We start from the raw sequence: 16,277 nt of genomic DNA on the forward strand, positions 1-16,277 counted from the left end.
GGAGCGGGCGTGGCGCTGGCGGGAAGAAGCACGTGTGGCGGCGGGCGCTGCCCTCTCCCGCCCCCCAAGAAGAGCCAGGACGCTTCCGAAGTTAGAAAGTCACAATTTATTCCAAATAAACCAATGGCAACCGTCTCCCGGGGGGTTTCCGCCGCCCCTGCCCCTCTCCAGTGCCTGCGAAGAAAAGCAAGGGGTGGCAGCAGCTTTGTGGACCCCCCCAGCCCCTGTCAGGGGTATGCCGCAGCCCCCCCCACCGCTGTCCCACAACCTGAACCAGACCGGGGCGAGGAAAGGAATTCCCAGAACGAGTGCCTCATTTAAAAATAAAGTTATATTTTTTTCACCCACTTAAAAAGTCTAAAATTTAGAGTGCAAGACTATAGTACAGAAACCTCCTGCTGCCCCTGTCCCCACGCGGGCACAGCGCATTTGCCAGTGCGCAGAGCAGCAGTCATGCAGTTTACGTCATCAGTAGAAAATTTTTTTGTTACAGCCTGGGAAGCCTGAGGACTATTAGAGATGAGGCAGCCAATGCACTAACACAAGCGAAGCTGAAATAAAAGAGTATTGGATGCAAGGATGGAGAGGTGTCAGGCTGGCGCAGGAACTGGAAACAAGTGCAAAAAGGGGAAAAAAAAAAAAAAAAAGAGAGAGCAAACATTCCACATCCGTAGCAGTAATGCACCAAAGGGAAACTTGTACCTCAGAATTAACGGCTCCTGAGCCATTTTCTCTTCACCTACATTCATGTAACCTTGCTGACTCAAATAGGGCCACGTACCTATTAGCGGGGAAAAAACTGGCCTTGTCTTTTGGCGTTGAGCACTCCCGTATCCTTCCTGTCGCCTGCCTCTCAAGCAGCGTCAGTCACTTCACACAAAGCCAATAGTCCCTGTGCTCTGCAGGTTTCATCTTGGATTCTACAACTTCCTGTACGACACCAACACAGAACTCGCCCTGCCTGGGCTGCAAAAGCAAGTCAGTCCTGTTGTTTTCCCAGAGAGTATAGAAATAGGATCTGTGCTCGCAAACCAGGACTTTCACCACCTTCAGAAAGGGTGTTTTGTTTTCTTTTAAAATAAATAGAACTGCTGACAAAGCTCTAGTTTCACAAAATTTGAAAGAATTAGGGGGCGCACTGTGCAATATTTATTACTGTTCCTCAGCCAAGCATCTCAGCAGTCTGTTCAGTGAGTTTGGCCATAGCTGTATGGTCTAGCTTGTCTACAAACAAGGATTCATAGCAAAGCATTTTGTGGGCGCATGGGAGAGGGAGGGAGGGAAGGAGGCAGGGAGGAGAGAGACAAAACCCCGTTCTCATCTAGCTCAAAGCTGGACAGTTATGTAACAGAAGTGAGAGTTGTTTGGGATTAGGAAACTCCACATACCTGTTCTGCAAAGAGATTAGGTGTTACGATAGTTACATTTAGACAACAAGAACACCAGCTTTTATCCTAATTAGTACTTTGCACATTACATTTTTAAGGAACAGTTTAAACATCGGTTCTATGCACTGCAAACCGCTGGGTCTCAGCAAGCCTTCCCCCGGGGTCCAGTGTGCCCAGGCTTTGACAATCATTTGGGAAGGGGAGAGGAAGGAAGAGCCTGACCCTAGAATGTATCATGAGGAGGGCACAAAGAGGCTGCTGCTGGCAGCAGAGGAGGGAATGAAGTCAGGAGACCGCGGCTGGAGCAAGGACATATCTACCTCTATGGCTCTAGCCTAGAGGGGAGCCAGAACGGGACAGAGCAGGAACACAAGGAGCCACAGTTAGGGAGATCTCTTGCGCAGCAGGCAGCACTGCTCCCAGAAACCATGGACTCCCTCCCTGCCCCTGCCCTGCTCGCTGGCTCCAGCCACCTCCCTGCAGCCCTGCTCCACCCTCAGCCGCTTCTGTTGTAACCCCCACTCCACTGCCAGCAGCTCCTCGGCAGTACGTTCCCCCGTTCCCTGAGGATACATCCCACACCAGGGAAGGGAAGGAGGAAGGGAAAGGCCTCTCAGTTTGAAAATTTCCTCTGTGTACAACAAGCATGGCCACAGGATTAGCTCCTATGACAGTTGCTACTCCTTTAAACTGATTCACCTCTCGTCAAAATCCATCTGCCCAATTATACGTGCTGCAAATACTTGGCTCACACGTCTCAGGTACATGAAAAAGGCTCCAACAGCAGAGTTAGCTTATTCTGACATGCAGGAATTTAGCACTTTTCCCCCTCCAGTTTAATCTTTGACAAGTGACATCATATAAGAGCAATAGAGTATACAGGGATGCATCAAAGGCAACACTTCCACATACAGCATGGAAGAGAATCCGATGAGTTCCCCGCAGAGGTGAAGATTTCCTCAAATCAGACACTCCAGCTCCACCTTACTGGCTGCAAACAACATGCTCCTGGTGCAGGTGACATACATGCCTGTGAAATCTTAACATGTGGCCTGCTTCCTGTAGCAAACAGGTGAGCATCAGCATTTAAGTAACCTTTTTCATGTTAACCCCTACTAAGATGAACTAGGTTTTCATATTTTTATTTTAGTGTATATTTTACATTAGAAAAAAGAATGTTAATAAAAAAGCTCCACATGCTCCTAACAATCAATTTTCTGATAAGTCCCCGCCAGTATCAATACTAATATACAAATAAATTAATTTTGCTAGTTAATTTTCTGCCTGGCTTGGTGCAGGCTCTGCACAAACAGCGCACTTGTATTCAATGCGCACCTGTCCACATTGCCAACACGTGCCAGGGAGTGTGTTGTAGGTAACCTTTCCTCCTCATAACGTAGCGGTGTTTAGTCTCACCTTGACAAACGGGATCAAATTTTCTCAGCCATGTTACCCAGCAGGCACAAATAATCTTTACCAGGCTGCATGGCACTGTTATAACATGGATTGTTTCACTCTGCAAAAGCCCCAAGCCTTGATTAACAACTGTATGCTACTATTCCCTCATCACTCACTTTGGCAATACAACACCCTCCCCACAAAAACGAGTAAAGCAAAAATCTACATGGAAGACCTAAAATTCATCAAATGCAGAATCTGACCTGACTCAAGGCATATCCCCCCAATATTAACCCGGTCTCTCACCTACAATTCCTCTGTTCGCTTTTGTTTGTGTAGCAGGATTTTGCACAGCTGATTTACAAGAAAAGAGATGTCACATGTAATCATACTAGATCACAGCCACTGCTGGTACTGTTGGGTCAGACACAGCAGCAGCCACTCTTAACACCAGCCACTCTCCTCGTGCAATGCCAATGCTACAATGCCCAGGTTAAAGGAGCATCGGGAAATCTAGCTGAGATATTTTGTAACCTCCTTCAGTGCCTAGGAGGATTTTTGGGTCAGAGGAAGGGAGAGGAAGAGGGGGAAAAGCCCATTAAATTTACAAGCAGATTAAGGAAAAACACTCCACTGCCAATTTATTTTTAAAAAGGGTTGTGTGTTATTCTAAGGTTTGTCTGTATAATTGTACAACCGTTGAAAATTACATAAATTGTAATGATCTAATACTATTAACAGCCATTCAGAGAAAAACTCCCTCCCCTTCTGAAACCATCAAGGGCAGGAGGGAAATGTCCCAGGAAATACGCCAATCTGAACTCTGGCCTCTAGCCTGGCAGAAACAGAAACAGAAAGATAAGAGAACAAACTGGACTAAGATGTGGTGTCTGCATGTGTCTGACTTGCAAGGGGAGGGGTGGCTTTGTCCTTGGCCGTGTTCTCCCAGAGGCAGTGCCTGCGTATCCCGGTGAAGCTGCCATCACTTCACTCGCTCCTCTCACCCCTGCACTTTGTCACTTCTTCCTGTCTTATGTGTCATGGAAGTCTTTCAGCAGGGTCCGCCGTCTCTGCTCTGCTATGTGCATCTGATTCTCTAAGTCCTGGTAAAACAAAAGGTAGAAACCATTAGCACGAACTACTCAAAGAGCTCATTTTCCTTCGGGAGGGACTCGGCTCCAGCCTGAGAAGCTCCGACCTTCATGTGCACTCTGGATCACAAGACTGCAGATCCTTTTTCTTTTGATGTGGGCTCCCTCTGCAGTTACCCGGCTCCTGCTCTGTCTAAAAAGCTACGCACTTAAGGAATCTGCTCTTCACCAGAGGGCTACATGCAGCTTCCTCCAGAGATCTGTTGTTCCCGTTTCAGTTTGCAGGACTCACTGCAGCCCTCCCTCCTCTCCCGTAAGGCAGTGAGCACTCCACTTCTACAACATCCTCTGGCTAAAGGTGAGTTTCTGGATCTAGTTCCTCAGAACCCTCACTTGACTGCCTTAGCACTCCTGCAGAAGTGTTAAGCCCAACGAACAAAAACCGGCCAGCAGGCTCAAGCAAGCAGAACACTCACCCCTCTGTCATAGCTGTCTGCTCGCTCCACCTTCCATGAGAGATTTTCAATTTCAGCTTCCAGCTGGGCCTGCTGGTACTCGAACTGCAAAGAGCAAAATTAGAGACAGCAACAAGAAACTAGTTTAGTAGAGCAGTTTCATATCACACACTACACTTGAGGAGCAGACAAATATGTTCTGCTGACAGCTGTGCTGGCAGAGCAGGTTTGTGCTTCCTCCTTATCCACCTTCAGCTACACAGCATCACCCCTTCCAGGAGTTTCTTCTGTAAGCACTCCCCAATCTGCATCACTCAAAATTAACCCAGTCAGCCTAAAAACACTGCAAGTGACAAATATCTCCTAACTCAGCTCATTTTGCCATAAACGGGTCACGAAATGCTCTCGTGAGCAGCTCTGCAAGCAGAGCAGAGGGACTGTCAACCACTGCTGGGAGCAGTAACTTGTTCCACTGGCACAGTCGGACCCAGAAGAGAACATCTGTCTACAGCCTCAGAGAACACATTTGATACTATAGGGAGAGACTGGATAACAGGTTTTACTGGACAACTGAGTTAGAGAAACAACCTCTTCAGTGAATTCAGGGCTAATTTTGGACATGTCCATCCCATGGGATGCTCCAAGCCAGCAAGGAACTTACAGCAGGAATAAAAAGCAAAGCTACACCCTGATTCAAGGCTGGAAAAGCTATCCTCCAGCAGCTCTTCACATGAAATATGGCCCACAGCACTATGATAAGTCTTACCAAGGAACAAACGCACACTTCCAGCCTCAAAACATTCTGGATAAATTGCTTGTTAGTGAAAGTGCAGTGCTGCCCTGGGAAAATAATGTAACGTATCAGAGGACTGAGCTCCTGGTCAACTCAAAGTGAAGAGGAAAGGTGCAAAACCACCTATTATCTGACCTGCCCTTACCTCAAACTCAGGACTAATATTTCAGACACTGCCAAGCTCTGGAATTCAGCCCAGCATACACCCCAAAAAGCTATCAGCAAAAAAAGAGCAAAACATCTTACCAGTTTCTTTCTGGGACCAGACTCCATGTAGTAGGCATATGGATATGTGTACTGCAGGGTGTAACGACACTGTTGGGGAGTGGGAGGAAGAGAGAGAAAAGAAGGACAAAAGTCTCAGACTTGGAAGTCAGCACAGTCACATTTGTGTGACCACTACAGGCTAAGAAGCTACCTTCTGACAAGAACGACTGGACACTTCATGGTGGAATTTCCTACACCTTCCTTGGAAGAACTTGTGCAGTTGAAGTATAACTTCACAGAGGTCACTTCCAGATGATTTTTGGCTAGTTCATGTCCTAGACCAGAGGTACTGTCCCACATAGCCACAACCCCTGAATTCCCTTCTTCACTTGGTGTTGTGAATTTAGCATTCTGGTGTGTATTCTCTTCTCTGTGCCAAACAAGCCACAACTACGCACCTTTGCAAGTAGTTTTGCAGCATTTTGTAGGTATTGCCAGTCTATCCATGTTCCCAGGTTGTTCATAACTCTTTCTTGGATTTTCTCCTGGATCCGTTGGTACGTCTGTGCCTCCAGCTGTAGGCTTTTATTGTGATTCTCCCACTGCAAGGGGTGGGGAGATGGGGAAAGAAAAAATGGCATGAGACCAGAGTACAGCTGCTGTAAAAGCACAAGCTCTAGCAAGCAGAAATTGAAGTGGGGCAGGAGTCCAGCAAGGCAAGACATGCTGTGGGAAAGAACAGCAAGGCAGCACCTCCAGTAGCAAGTAGCAGAGGCTGTACACAACAGACTGACAGCAGCAAAGAGCAGGGAGCAAACCCAGCTCAGAGCGGGAATGCCCTCTGGTTGCACAATGACCTTGTGTCTAACAAGATGGGAAGTAATGGTGATTCCCCTACTTAAAGGATTTCTAAGAAAGGTCAAGATTTTAAATTAACATTTAACACGGGCTCAGTGAACTCCAACATCCATGTGCATATTGTAAGCACGGCCATTTCCCACAGCCTGTCGGTCTGGAGAGCCAGGAATGAACACATTTATTTTACCAACGGACTTGGCTCATGGTGTGAAGAATAAACTCATTTTAATGGGGAAGCTGAAATGCAGCAGCGTTGAACCTCTACCACGTCCTCTTCTAGAGATGCTGCTCCAGAATTGCACTGTATGGCCAGGTGCATCGAGCCTGCTGTGTGGACAGAGATGCTCTGACTGCAACTTTTAAAAATGTGATTACATGAAATTTTACGAAAGCTTTGCTATGGCCAACGGAGCTTTGAACATGGCAGAGTTTATTTAGTCTTTGTCTCTATAAAGACGTACTGCAAGGAACTGAAGTTCCCCGATCCTGGAAGGAAATGATTGGAGCAATATTTATCTACTGCAGCAGCATTCAGCCTGCAGGAAAACGGTACAGTGGCACACAGGTAATACTGATTTTCTCTAGCACAAGGAAATATAGCAGCGAATATGATTTGCTTTGGGTACAACATTACTGGTTTGGATGGGACTCGCAGGGCAGGATTTTGAGTGAAAAACAACAGGGCCTGAAAATTCTGCACAGATTCTCTTTGGGCAGTTTCTTGCACGGAGATTGCTGGCAATGACCTTTGCACCAGGCAGGGAGCATTAAAAGGCTACAGCAGCTCTGGCCAAGGAGATGTCTCCTACCCTCTCAAAATAGAACAAGTACTTCTTAAGGGCCTCCCTGGCCTGTGCTTGCTGACTCTGGTTTACAATATCAGGATTCTCTTTGTACCGACTGCATTCGTAGTACTCGCTGCCGTGAGTCTTCCAGTCTCCCAGACACATCCAGCAGAAGTCTGCAGAAAACAGCAAAAAATGCACTGTGATGCACAGAAAAAAAACCCTCTGAGAAAGAAAAGCTTCAGGAGACACAGCCCATCTGTTTTCAGATATTTCTGCTAAGCCAAGAAACATATACATTTTGTATCAGCTTGCATAACAGAACACAATAGTGAGCCAAAAATACCAGCCTGTCTTGAAGATTTTCATTGTACAGCCTCCCGTGCAACTATGGAAAGTAAATCCTGAAGTGCTGCATCCTGTACACCAAGACCAATGGGCAGAACTGTACTTGCACTCTGCACAGGCTGTCACTCTAGATTAAAGAAGAGGCAGGCTGCAGTCTTATTTGTGCATTGTATCCTTCCCACCACTGGCATACTGCCCCGTGCGGACCTCTGGCTGAATAAAATATGAATAATCAATTCCAAAAGCGAACTAACTCATGAAGAAGAAAGTCTACCCTCAGTTCTCTCGAGGAGGGAACTACCCAGGTAACTTCAGATATCAGTGGTTTATGACACTTCAAGTTAGGAGCCACTGAATTGGGAAGAAAGTGGAGGAAAGAGAGCAATAGCAAAACCCGCGTGACAGTTTCCTGATTTCAGAGCGAGGCTGTGAGTGTTCTGCTGGGAAGGAAAAAAGATGGACATTAAGTTGCTACAATAGGAATCACTCTGTGTTACTCATAATAAGAGACCGAAATTTGTATTTCCAGAGTTCACCAGCCTTCTCGAGTGCTAGTCACCACGGTACCTTGGCACTTGCCTGCTCACCCTTGTCACAGAGCTCCGTCAAAGCACGTCCAGTGCTGCTGAGGACCCCAAAGCAAAGGAAATGAGAGAGGACAGTGATCTTTAAATCATCTTCCCAATAAGGTTCTGATATTATAATATCTCCTAGTGGCACACTTAACTTAGAGGGCTGAATACAAACTACCTTGCTCCAAGGCAACAGAAATTAATTCTGCCATGAAAAGATAAGTGCAAGAACAGGCTGTCATTTTGTAGGACCACACAATGGGCCAAAGACACTCAGACTGCTAATTGCACAGGGATGGACTGAGAAGTCCAACAGATAATGTTATGCAGAACAACTCCCAGCTCCTGCAGTTTCACTGGGTTGAAGCTCATTATTTCCATCGCTAAGCAGAAGGACTTAAGCTGATCCGAGTAAATGGCTCGGTTCTGCCAGTATTTTCAGCTGATAACAAATACAATTACATGGAAAGCATTTAATACTCTCCTCCGAGATGGATTCCACTGTTAATATTATGGCAGAGATAGAGACTTCTCTATACAATGGACATATCAGGGAGGGGGAGCCAAACCAGCACTGAATCAGAACCCAGCTGAGATCACAGCCAGTAGGAAAAAAAAAAAAAAGCAAGCTATCACACACAAGTCTGTAATTAATATCCTGTTCACCTTTTACTAGGGGGAACAAATATTTCATTCAATGTTCACAATTTCTCTTTTTTTTTGTGATATGAAGACAAGAGAACATCACCGCTAACAAACACTGCAGAGAAAACTGCTTCCAAATCCTACTTACCATGCTTGCATTTGGAGCATTGCTGAAAAAGAAGAGACAGGAGGCACTGGTTAGTGGAAAGCGGGTAAAAAAAAATTCTGCTTAGAACAAGGAAGGTCTGATGTGTTCAGGGAATTGCTCACCATGTGGTTGCAGCCTCCATTCTTTTCAATACAGATATTGCACTTGGGACACTGGGGAAACAGAAACATTTGTTAGATCCAACTCTGTCTCTAGCAGCCTTCTGGAGAATGACAACACTTGTGTGATTGTTCCCTTCCTGCCTTTTCTTTTTTTTAAATACGCATACGCGTATATGAGAATATTAACATACATACACACTGCCTCCCACCAATTCCTGACAGCTCCATTTAGAAAGGAGGCAGAAAGGCAAAGCCAGGGAAGTTACACTGCAGCACTGGACTGCTTGCTCAAGAAAACAACTTTGCTGTTGTTACTCCTTGTAAAACTGAAGGTCTCGCTGAGTTACCATTTAGCAGTTGCTCAGGCATAGGGACATAATTAGTTCACATATGACAGTATCTTCCTCAGCTACTTAGACTACAAGATAATCAGCTCTATATCCTGCCTTCAGCAGCCATTAACAGATGACAGCCTAGCTAGCTGCAGAGAATCTGGCTGACCACAGTGAGCGCTGCACACTTTGCTCCATCAGCAGTCCACTGATGCCCTGGAGTGTCACGTTCAGTTGCATTTTTTGGGTTGCATAGGTACAAAGGAGGAAGCGAGTTTTGCTGCTTTTTATAAAGTTTAATGGCAGGCAAAACGTATGCCAGGACAATGCACAGTATAACAGAACCTTATTTCTACAAAAGAGCATAGCAGAAACAACGCCATCACATGTTGACACCTTCTCCAGAGAAAGAAGGGAATTTAAGATCTCTAGTCTATTGCTGCTCGGGGACTGGCTGGGCATCGGTCGGCGGGTGGTGAGCAATTGTACTGTGCCTCACTTGCTTTGTGTATTATTATTATTATCATCATATTATTATTATTATCATTTTATTTCAATTATTAAACTGTTTTTATCTCAACCCATGAGTTTTTCTCACTTGTGCTCTTCCAATTCTCTCCCCCATCCCACTGGGGGCGGGGGGGAGGTGAGTGAGTGAGCGGCTGCGTGGTGCTCAGTTGCCGACTGAGGTTAAACCACGACATCTAAGTACCCACTTTCCTAACACAACTGAAGCTTGTGGCTTATTAGCACTGTCACAACTGTCATTGGCTATGGTAGAACAAATGCCAGCTACGAACTGTTTTGAAGTCAGGCCACAAAATCCCCAAAAGACATTAAAACGTCCAATCTGCAGACAGCTAATCTAGAGGATAAAGGTATCTGTAACTTTTAAACTTTTAAATACAATTCTACAGGTAGACTAGAGTGCACAATATATAATACTATTTCTTTTTCTTGGGTCTAAATCTACTAGAAGTACTTCAATGTCTAATTTACAGACTCCATCTACTCCATTTTGCTGTCCTCACCAAATCAAGACTTTATCTCCCTCACCTTCCAGTTCACAGTACTCCACACAGTTGTTCAGATTTAAACACCACTAGTGCCTTATTTGATACTGACTCCGCACTTACTACACTCTCTCCTTCCATTTTAAATATGTCTCCGCTAATCATTTCAGAGTAGCCACAGTTCTTTTGCCTGTGGGAGGGCAGCACACCTGGCTGCCAAAGACATTCACACCAGGTCTGGAACAAGGACCACCAGGTCCTTACCGCAGGAGGGCAGCTGGACTTCCTGCACAAAGCGTTCCCAAGGCATTCAGTTGTGTTCTATCACAGTCCAGAGGGAGCTGTGAGAAATTGCAGGCTCTGAAAAAGCAGCACACAATGCTACGTATGTATAGAATTGTATCTCACTTCCCAGGCAGGACTAGAGGGCAAGAAAAAACATGCAGGTGCTTGTCCTTACATCTTTAGTGTGAGCACTGATGTAGTTGGCTGTTTCGGAGTCATCTGCACACTTGGTGAGCCATTTCCGAATGGTAGCACAGTCTGTGGGTGCATGGTACATCTGCCGACACTTAAAGCTTAATAGCGAGGGGGAAAAAAAAAAAAAAAGAGACATGTCAATTTCCAAGGAAGTGACTCAAGAATTGAGGTTTTCCTGATGACCAAAATCTGGGAGACGAAGGGAGGGTAAGGGATGCAAATGCACTTGTGTATTACTAGAGTGCAAGGACCAAGGCTGAACTCCAATAAACCCCCACCCTCTTGTGCAGAAGCCAGTCAGGATGAGAGTGAACTGAGGCCTTCTCTGACAAATCATGTGTCTGAGGGCTGACAGATCCCTCCCTAGAGTCTACCTATGTCTGCTCTAACATAACTACAGAGGCCTGGGGCATACTAGTGGCTTAACAAGTAGCCTGACCCCAGTGGTAGATATCAGGCACCTGCATTAGCATGACCTTACCAGCCCCAGGTGAGTAAGGGCCATTTGCATGGAGATACCCAGCTGGGTCTCTAAACCAGTTGTATTGTGCTCCACAGACATTCTCAACAGCAGTGATTCTGGAGACCCAGGAGCAGAAGACGCTTCAGCAGCCCTGCAAGCGATCTTTTTCCTCTGCTCCCATATACACTTGAAGTCAGGCAAGGAACATTAGCGTTCCTGTTCAGCAGAAATGTATTCTCGCAGGAGTCTCAAAACACACCAGACACTCTGGGAGTCAAATACTTGTAATAAACTTCAAAACTCAATACCAGCAGATAGCGGTGAGGCCTCCACATCCATTACCAGAATTTCTACCAGTCACTATGTCTGCACCAAAATTTGTAACCTAGCCAAAATATGGGAACGGTAGATTTGTAACCCCTTCATTACTCAAGCCCTGCATTCCCTGGTTGTCAGAACACCCAACTCCCAAGGAGTTTAGGGAGCAAGGGGACAGCTGACCACCTGCAGAAGCCAGACCCCAAGTGTCCAATTACTCAAGCTAACTCAAGTTACAAACAACTCTAGCAAAGCATTTGAGATACTTCTACACACTGAACCTGTTGGCAAGCAAATGGAGTAGCTCTGAGGACAGCATACACTTTCCCCGTGATCTTTAACCTTCTCTGTTTCTTACCAGAAGACCTCACTGCAACGATTGCACTGCACTCGCCGAGCTTTTGGCTCTTGTACCTGTATGACCATAGGGCAATCTGCACCAGGACACAGCTGCAGCTGATAATGGCTCTGTGAACAAACCAAGGTGGTAAGATCAGCAGCGGGTGCAGAAGAGCATTATCTATTCAAGTTTAACCACTCCTATCCTCAAAAACATAAAAGTCAGTTATTTCTTGTTGAAAAAGAGTGAAAATTGTCACCAGGTCTTGGCTAACAGAGCAGATGAACCTCTTCCACATTAGGAAAGGGAGTATTAGTTACTTACAGCTTCTCTAGAACAGGGAATTCAAATGGAGGGTTACAGACCAAGTAAGCACAGCAACATAACCGTAAAACCTCAACAAGACACTTAAACAGTTTTACTCCATTTGAGCTATTTCCCCATCTTCTCCTTATGCCCCAGAATGTATTCAGCTGCTCTTCTGTGGTGGCTGTTCCCTCCCAGAGGGTCTCTTATTGAAGAGAGGTGACACCACTCTTTCATACTGCTTCGCTGCTTCTTGAGTGTTCCCAGTCTGTTCTCAGTTACCAGAATACTTCCTGCACATTTAACCTTAACAATTGCTGCTTTAATTTAAAAAAAAACTCATATAAAATGTTATTGAGTAAGCCAATTCAGATGGGCTACACTAAGATGAGGGACTTATCTTTCAGAACCTAAAATACCTATGCAAGAGCAAGAAGGACTTTAAAACTCAGATTGAAGTTTGAAGTTCTCAGCTGCAACATTCTGAGAATTCTGCTTCAGGAAAAGAGCCAAGCACCAGCCAAGGAGTTACTGGGTGACCTTACAGCAGAATTTACTTTGGCAACCTGCTAGAGCATTTTGTCAGTGAGGCTGTCCTACAGGAACAGCCACATCATGTTTATCAGGGACAGTTTTGCTGCAGTTACTGCATTCCTAATCAAAGATGCAAGACACTTAAAATTTCTGCAAGTCATTGGTGAACTTACCCAGGGTATTTCAGAACTAAAAGAGACAATACCTCCACATAGTCCCTGAAGAGGTAGCGCCTGTATTTGTCTTTCAGCTCTTCACTAGGCAGCAATGGAAACACAAAGTCTTCTGGTGTCCGAAGCAGGCAGTCCTGAGCCATGCAGGAGACCCCTGAGAAGAAAAAGCAACATTTTAGCACAGTGCAACTTAGTATTACTAAGGAGTGAATGCACAGAGAGCATTCAACACAGTTTCCTAGGTGCCATCTGTTGTTGTGGCAAGAGGGACACAACTGTGAAACAAATCTATCAGGGCTGCTGAAAAGCTGAAGCCCAACTGTCTTCACCGAAAGATGACAGGGCACATGTGCATCCAGGATCAGTAAGTGCTTCAACCAGTATTCACAAGGTCAGATACTTAAAGTAGAAAATTGCATGTTACTGCCATGCCAGCATGAAGGACAGGCTAGGAAAAGCCCAAAGCAACTCTGGCAACCACTGGCTTCTACCCAACACAACGGGAGCAGATGTTTGCATCCACAAGCACTCCAGGGGCAGTGCAACAATACATCATGAAGGACTGAAACTCAAAATGCAGCAGATTTGCAGCTTCTAACTTGTTACAGTCATGCTCTTGAGATCACAAGGGGAGAAAAGCAGCAAATGGATCTATGGACTTGCATGTTTTGTTAGGCAGGAGTAGCGCTCTCCTGGTGGTATGCCAACACTAACCAGGGATTCAGGTAAGACCACTAGTTCAAGCTAAGTTTGTCACAAATACTCATTCCATGCTCCATTTTCTCATTACTGAGATGTTTTAGACAAATTCAGCCAGCCATCATCAGAATGGCCAACATGGCAAATACAGACCCAGTACCATATCCGCCTTGAACTCACCGACCCCAACACCATCCTTGACGAGCACTGTACAATGCTGCTCCCAACAGTTGCGACAGAACTGGTGCTGACAAGCCAGAGAGAGCAAGTTCTCCTTCCGGACAAACTGCATGCACACTGCGCAGTGATGGGAGGAATGTACCATTGCCTGGGAGAGAGACAAATCAGCATTACGGTGAAAGCATCCCAGCTCTCCCAGAGTATTCTCACCTCATCCACAGGCACCTGCATCACCTTCATTGTGACAATGGTCTCAGGTGAGCTCCAGGCCAGAACAGGTTCATAAGCAGCTGGTATGTTCGGGTGCTGCACTGCCCCGACAATCAGTCCTTCTCATGAACCTCTTTAGTCTCACAAAGCACAACAGATTGACAGTCACTGAACAGCTCCTGCCTCTAATCTAGTGCTACCCAGAACTCACCTTTACTTTTCTGGTTCTTACTCTCGCCTTGTTTGAAAAATGAGGAAATACATCATTGTGGTAGTCCTTCCCTGAATTTACTGATATTCTTTGTCAGCTGGGTCAGACTGTCACTGTTCCACAGGCCCTGGAGAGCAGCTATAGCTGGAAGCAGGCTTAGCAGTGCCCTTTTACTGGACAATGATTTTGGGTAAGAGGAGAGGCAACTGAAGATGCAGCGTGTAGAGTGTTTATACAGAGAAGAAAGGGAGTTCACAGACCATCTCACATCTCTTATCTTCTGCCTATGCTACATTTGGCAAAGCAGGCATCATCCCTTCAGCTGAAAAGGATTAGAGAGTTTGTTTCAAGTCAGGCATAATTCTGCTATTGCTTCACCAAACCACTGGGAAGCAGTCTGGAACTCCCCTTTGGTAGCGCAGAGCTAATCCCTAGACAATAGATGTAGCCTCCAATACACACCAGCTCACCATTGGGACCTGAAGAACTAGGTCTAGCACAGCATCATCAAAAGCAAGGCTCTACAAAGCTGTTAGCAGGAGTTTATGTTCCTATTTCTCCTTTCACAGAGAAGTCATATAATCACTTTTCATCTACTTAAACCTTTGCTACTCTTTGAGAAGCTTGTGCAAGACAGCCATCAGCTTCCATGCCTAGCTCTGCATGCCAGAGACGCAGAGGAGCAGCAGCATGATACGCAGCCACATAACAAGCAGAGCTTGTTTTATAGCACGACCACATGAAAAAGGAAATAATGCGACTTTGTTCTAAGTGGCCTCACTTATGCACCGGAACAAGATTCACCGAGCCTGCAACTGCGTTGATTGCCTACATCAACTGCTCAACTTGCAGCAAGCGCACTACCTCAAACCTTCGCAAGCTGCCCCTCTGAGCTCACCACTGTAGCTTCTCCCTTTAGGGTCAGTTGCTCTACAGACACTCAGTATGAGCATCTGCCCCCAAAATATCATCATTCTGCATTAGGAGCTGAAGCACAGAGCAACTTGCCCTAGCACATACAAAAAGACTATAATGAATTGCCTACCAAATCAAGTTTGTCAAGACTTAAACTAACCTTTTAACTGTAGTATCTTTCTTCCCAAAATGAAATCACCATTGCAGTGGAGAGTACTTAAGTGACAGCTGACACAAGATTCAGACAAATCTCAAAATACATGGACTAATTTGCAGGTATGTCAAATAACAAAGATTTTTTTCTGGACTCTAGGCAGATAATTTATTTTGCGTCCATGAAGCTTACTCCTGTCAGCTGTTTTAGCATTTTCACTCTCTGCTAGTTACAAGTCAGCTCAGATGCCAAATCAGGCTTTTAAAATCTCCCCTCCCCCCAACCCAAAGAGTGTTTCTCAGATGTAATATTTTATCACTCAAAATCTGACACATGCCAGTGTGTTCCTGCGGTACCTGTGGATTGTACCAAGACACCCGCTGTGAATGAAACCTGTAAACAAGCAACAGGAAGATTCTATTTAAAGGGGGTGGGGGAAGTATCTAAAGACCTGTGTAGCCCTGGCTGCAAAACACAAGCTGTTGGTTCAAATATCACTACTGACTGGCTCAGCAGCAACACCACTGGGAGATTTGGCTTAAGCATCCCTGAGCAGAGCAGTGCAGCAAACAGTCATCTCGGGGGGGGGGGCAAGAATCTCTGTTCCAGCCACAGACAAGCTCTGTTCACCCTGTGCAGCCAGAGCTTCCCTTGAGTGTCTTTCACAGAGAGAGCAGAATTGGATAAGGTAGCCAAGCCCATGCACTCTGCTCCTTCCATTGTATACCATCACTCACACCAAAAAAATGAGCTTAATTTTCTTGAGGCAAGTAATTCTTGAACACTACCTGCAAGACATTAGTAAAGCTGCTATTTAAATGTTAGACACCTCTTGAATGCATTCTCATTTAAAAAGTAAACCTAGCATTGAATTAGGGTGTTGGACCTGAGTTTGCAAAGGGTTAATATGGGACAGACTATGCCATTAGTAATGCAATCCTCCGATGAGGTGGGTCAGAGGTGTCTGCCAAGGGAACAGACCAAAACAGTTAGCATACTTACATGTTTGGATGAGGTGGGCTGAACTCGTGCTTCTACTAGCAATTGGGCAGCATTAGACTTGTGCCTGAAAAGGCAAGTGAAGAATGATCAAATCAATTTCTGAATACATTTTGCGTTGTTAAATTGATCCTTCTCGT

General features: G+C 45.5%; 1 protein-coding gene across 3 annotated transcripts in view; it reads right to left on the reverse strand.

The window, feature by feature from the left end:
* Positions 1-87: 87 nt before the first annotated feature.
* Positions 88-16,277, reverse strand: part of ARIH2 (ariadne RBR E3 ubiquitin protein ligase 2) — a 35,176-nt gene continuing 18,986 nt past the window's right edge. For all 3 annotated transcript variants that reach the window (XM_076346504.1, XM_076346502.1, XM_076346503.1), the window contains 12 exons: positions 16,141-16,204; positions 13,649-13,796; positions 12,802-12,923; positions 11,775-11,884; positions 10,616-10,733; positions 8,811-8,861; positions 8,689-8,710; positions 7,000-7,151; positions 5,791-5,934; positions 5,372-5,440; positions 4,354-4,437; positions 88-3,889 (listed from right to left, as the gene is read on the reverse strand). In XM_076346504.1, the coding sequence (XP_076202619.1) occupies positions 3,818-3,889; positions 4,354-4,437; positions 5,372-5,440; positions 5,791-5,934; positions 7,000-7,151; positions 8,689-8,710; positions 8,811-8,861; positions 10,616-10,733; positions 11,775-11,884; positions 12,802-12,923; positions 13,649-13,796; positions 16,141-16,204 (1,156 nt within the window). In that variant the 3' untranslated portion in view covers positions 88-3,817. The remainder of the gene's footprint in view (positions 3,890-4,353; positions 4,438-5,371; positions 5,441-5,790; positions 5,935-6,999; positions 7,152-8,688; positions 8,711-8,810; positions 8,862-10,615; positions 10,734-11,774; positions 11,885-12,801; positions 12,924-13,648; positions 13,797-16,140; positions 16,205-16,277) is intronic.

This window comes from Aptenodytes patagonicus, chromosome 8 (genome assembly GCF_965638725.1).
Source record: "Aptenodytes patagonicus chromosome 8, bAptPat1.pri.cur, whole genome shotgun sequence".
In the NCBI taxonomy this organism is placed as follows: domain Eukaryota; kingdom Metazoa; phylum Chordata; class Aves; order Sphenisciformes; family Spheniscidae; genus Aptenodytes; species Aptenodytes patagonicus.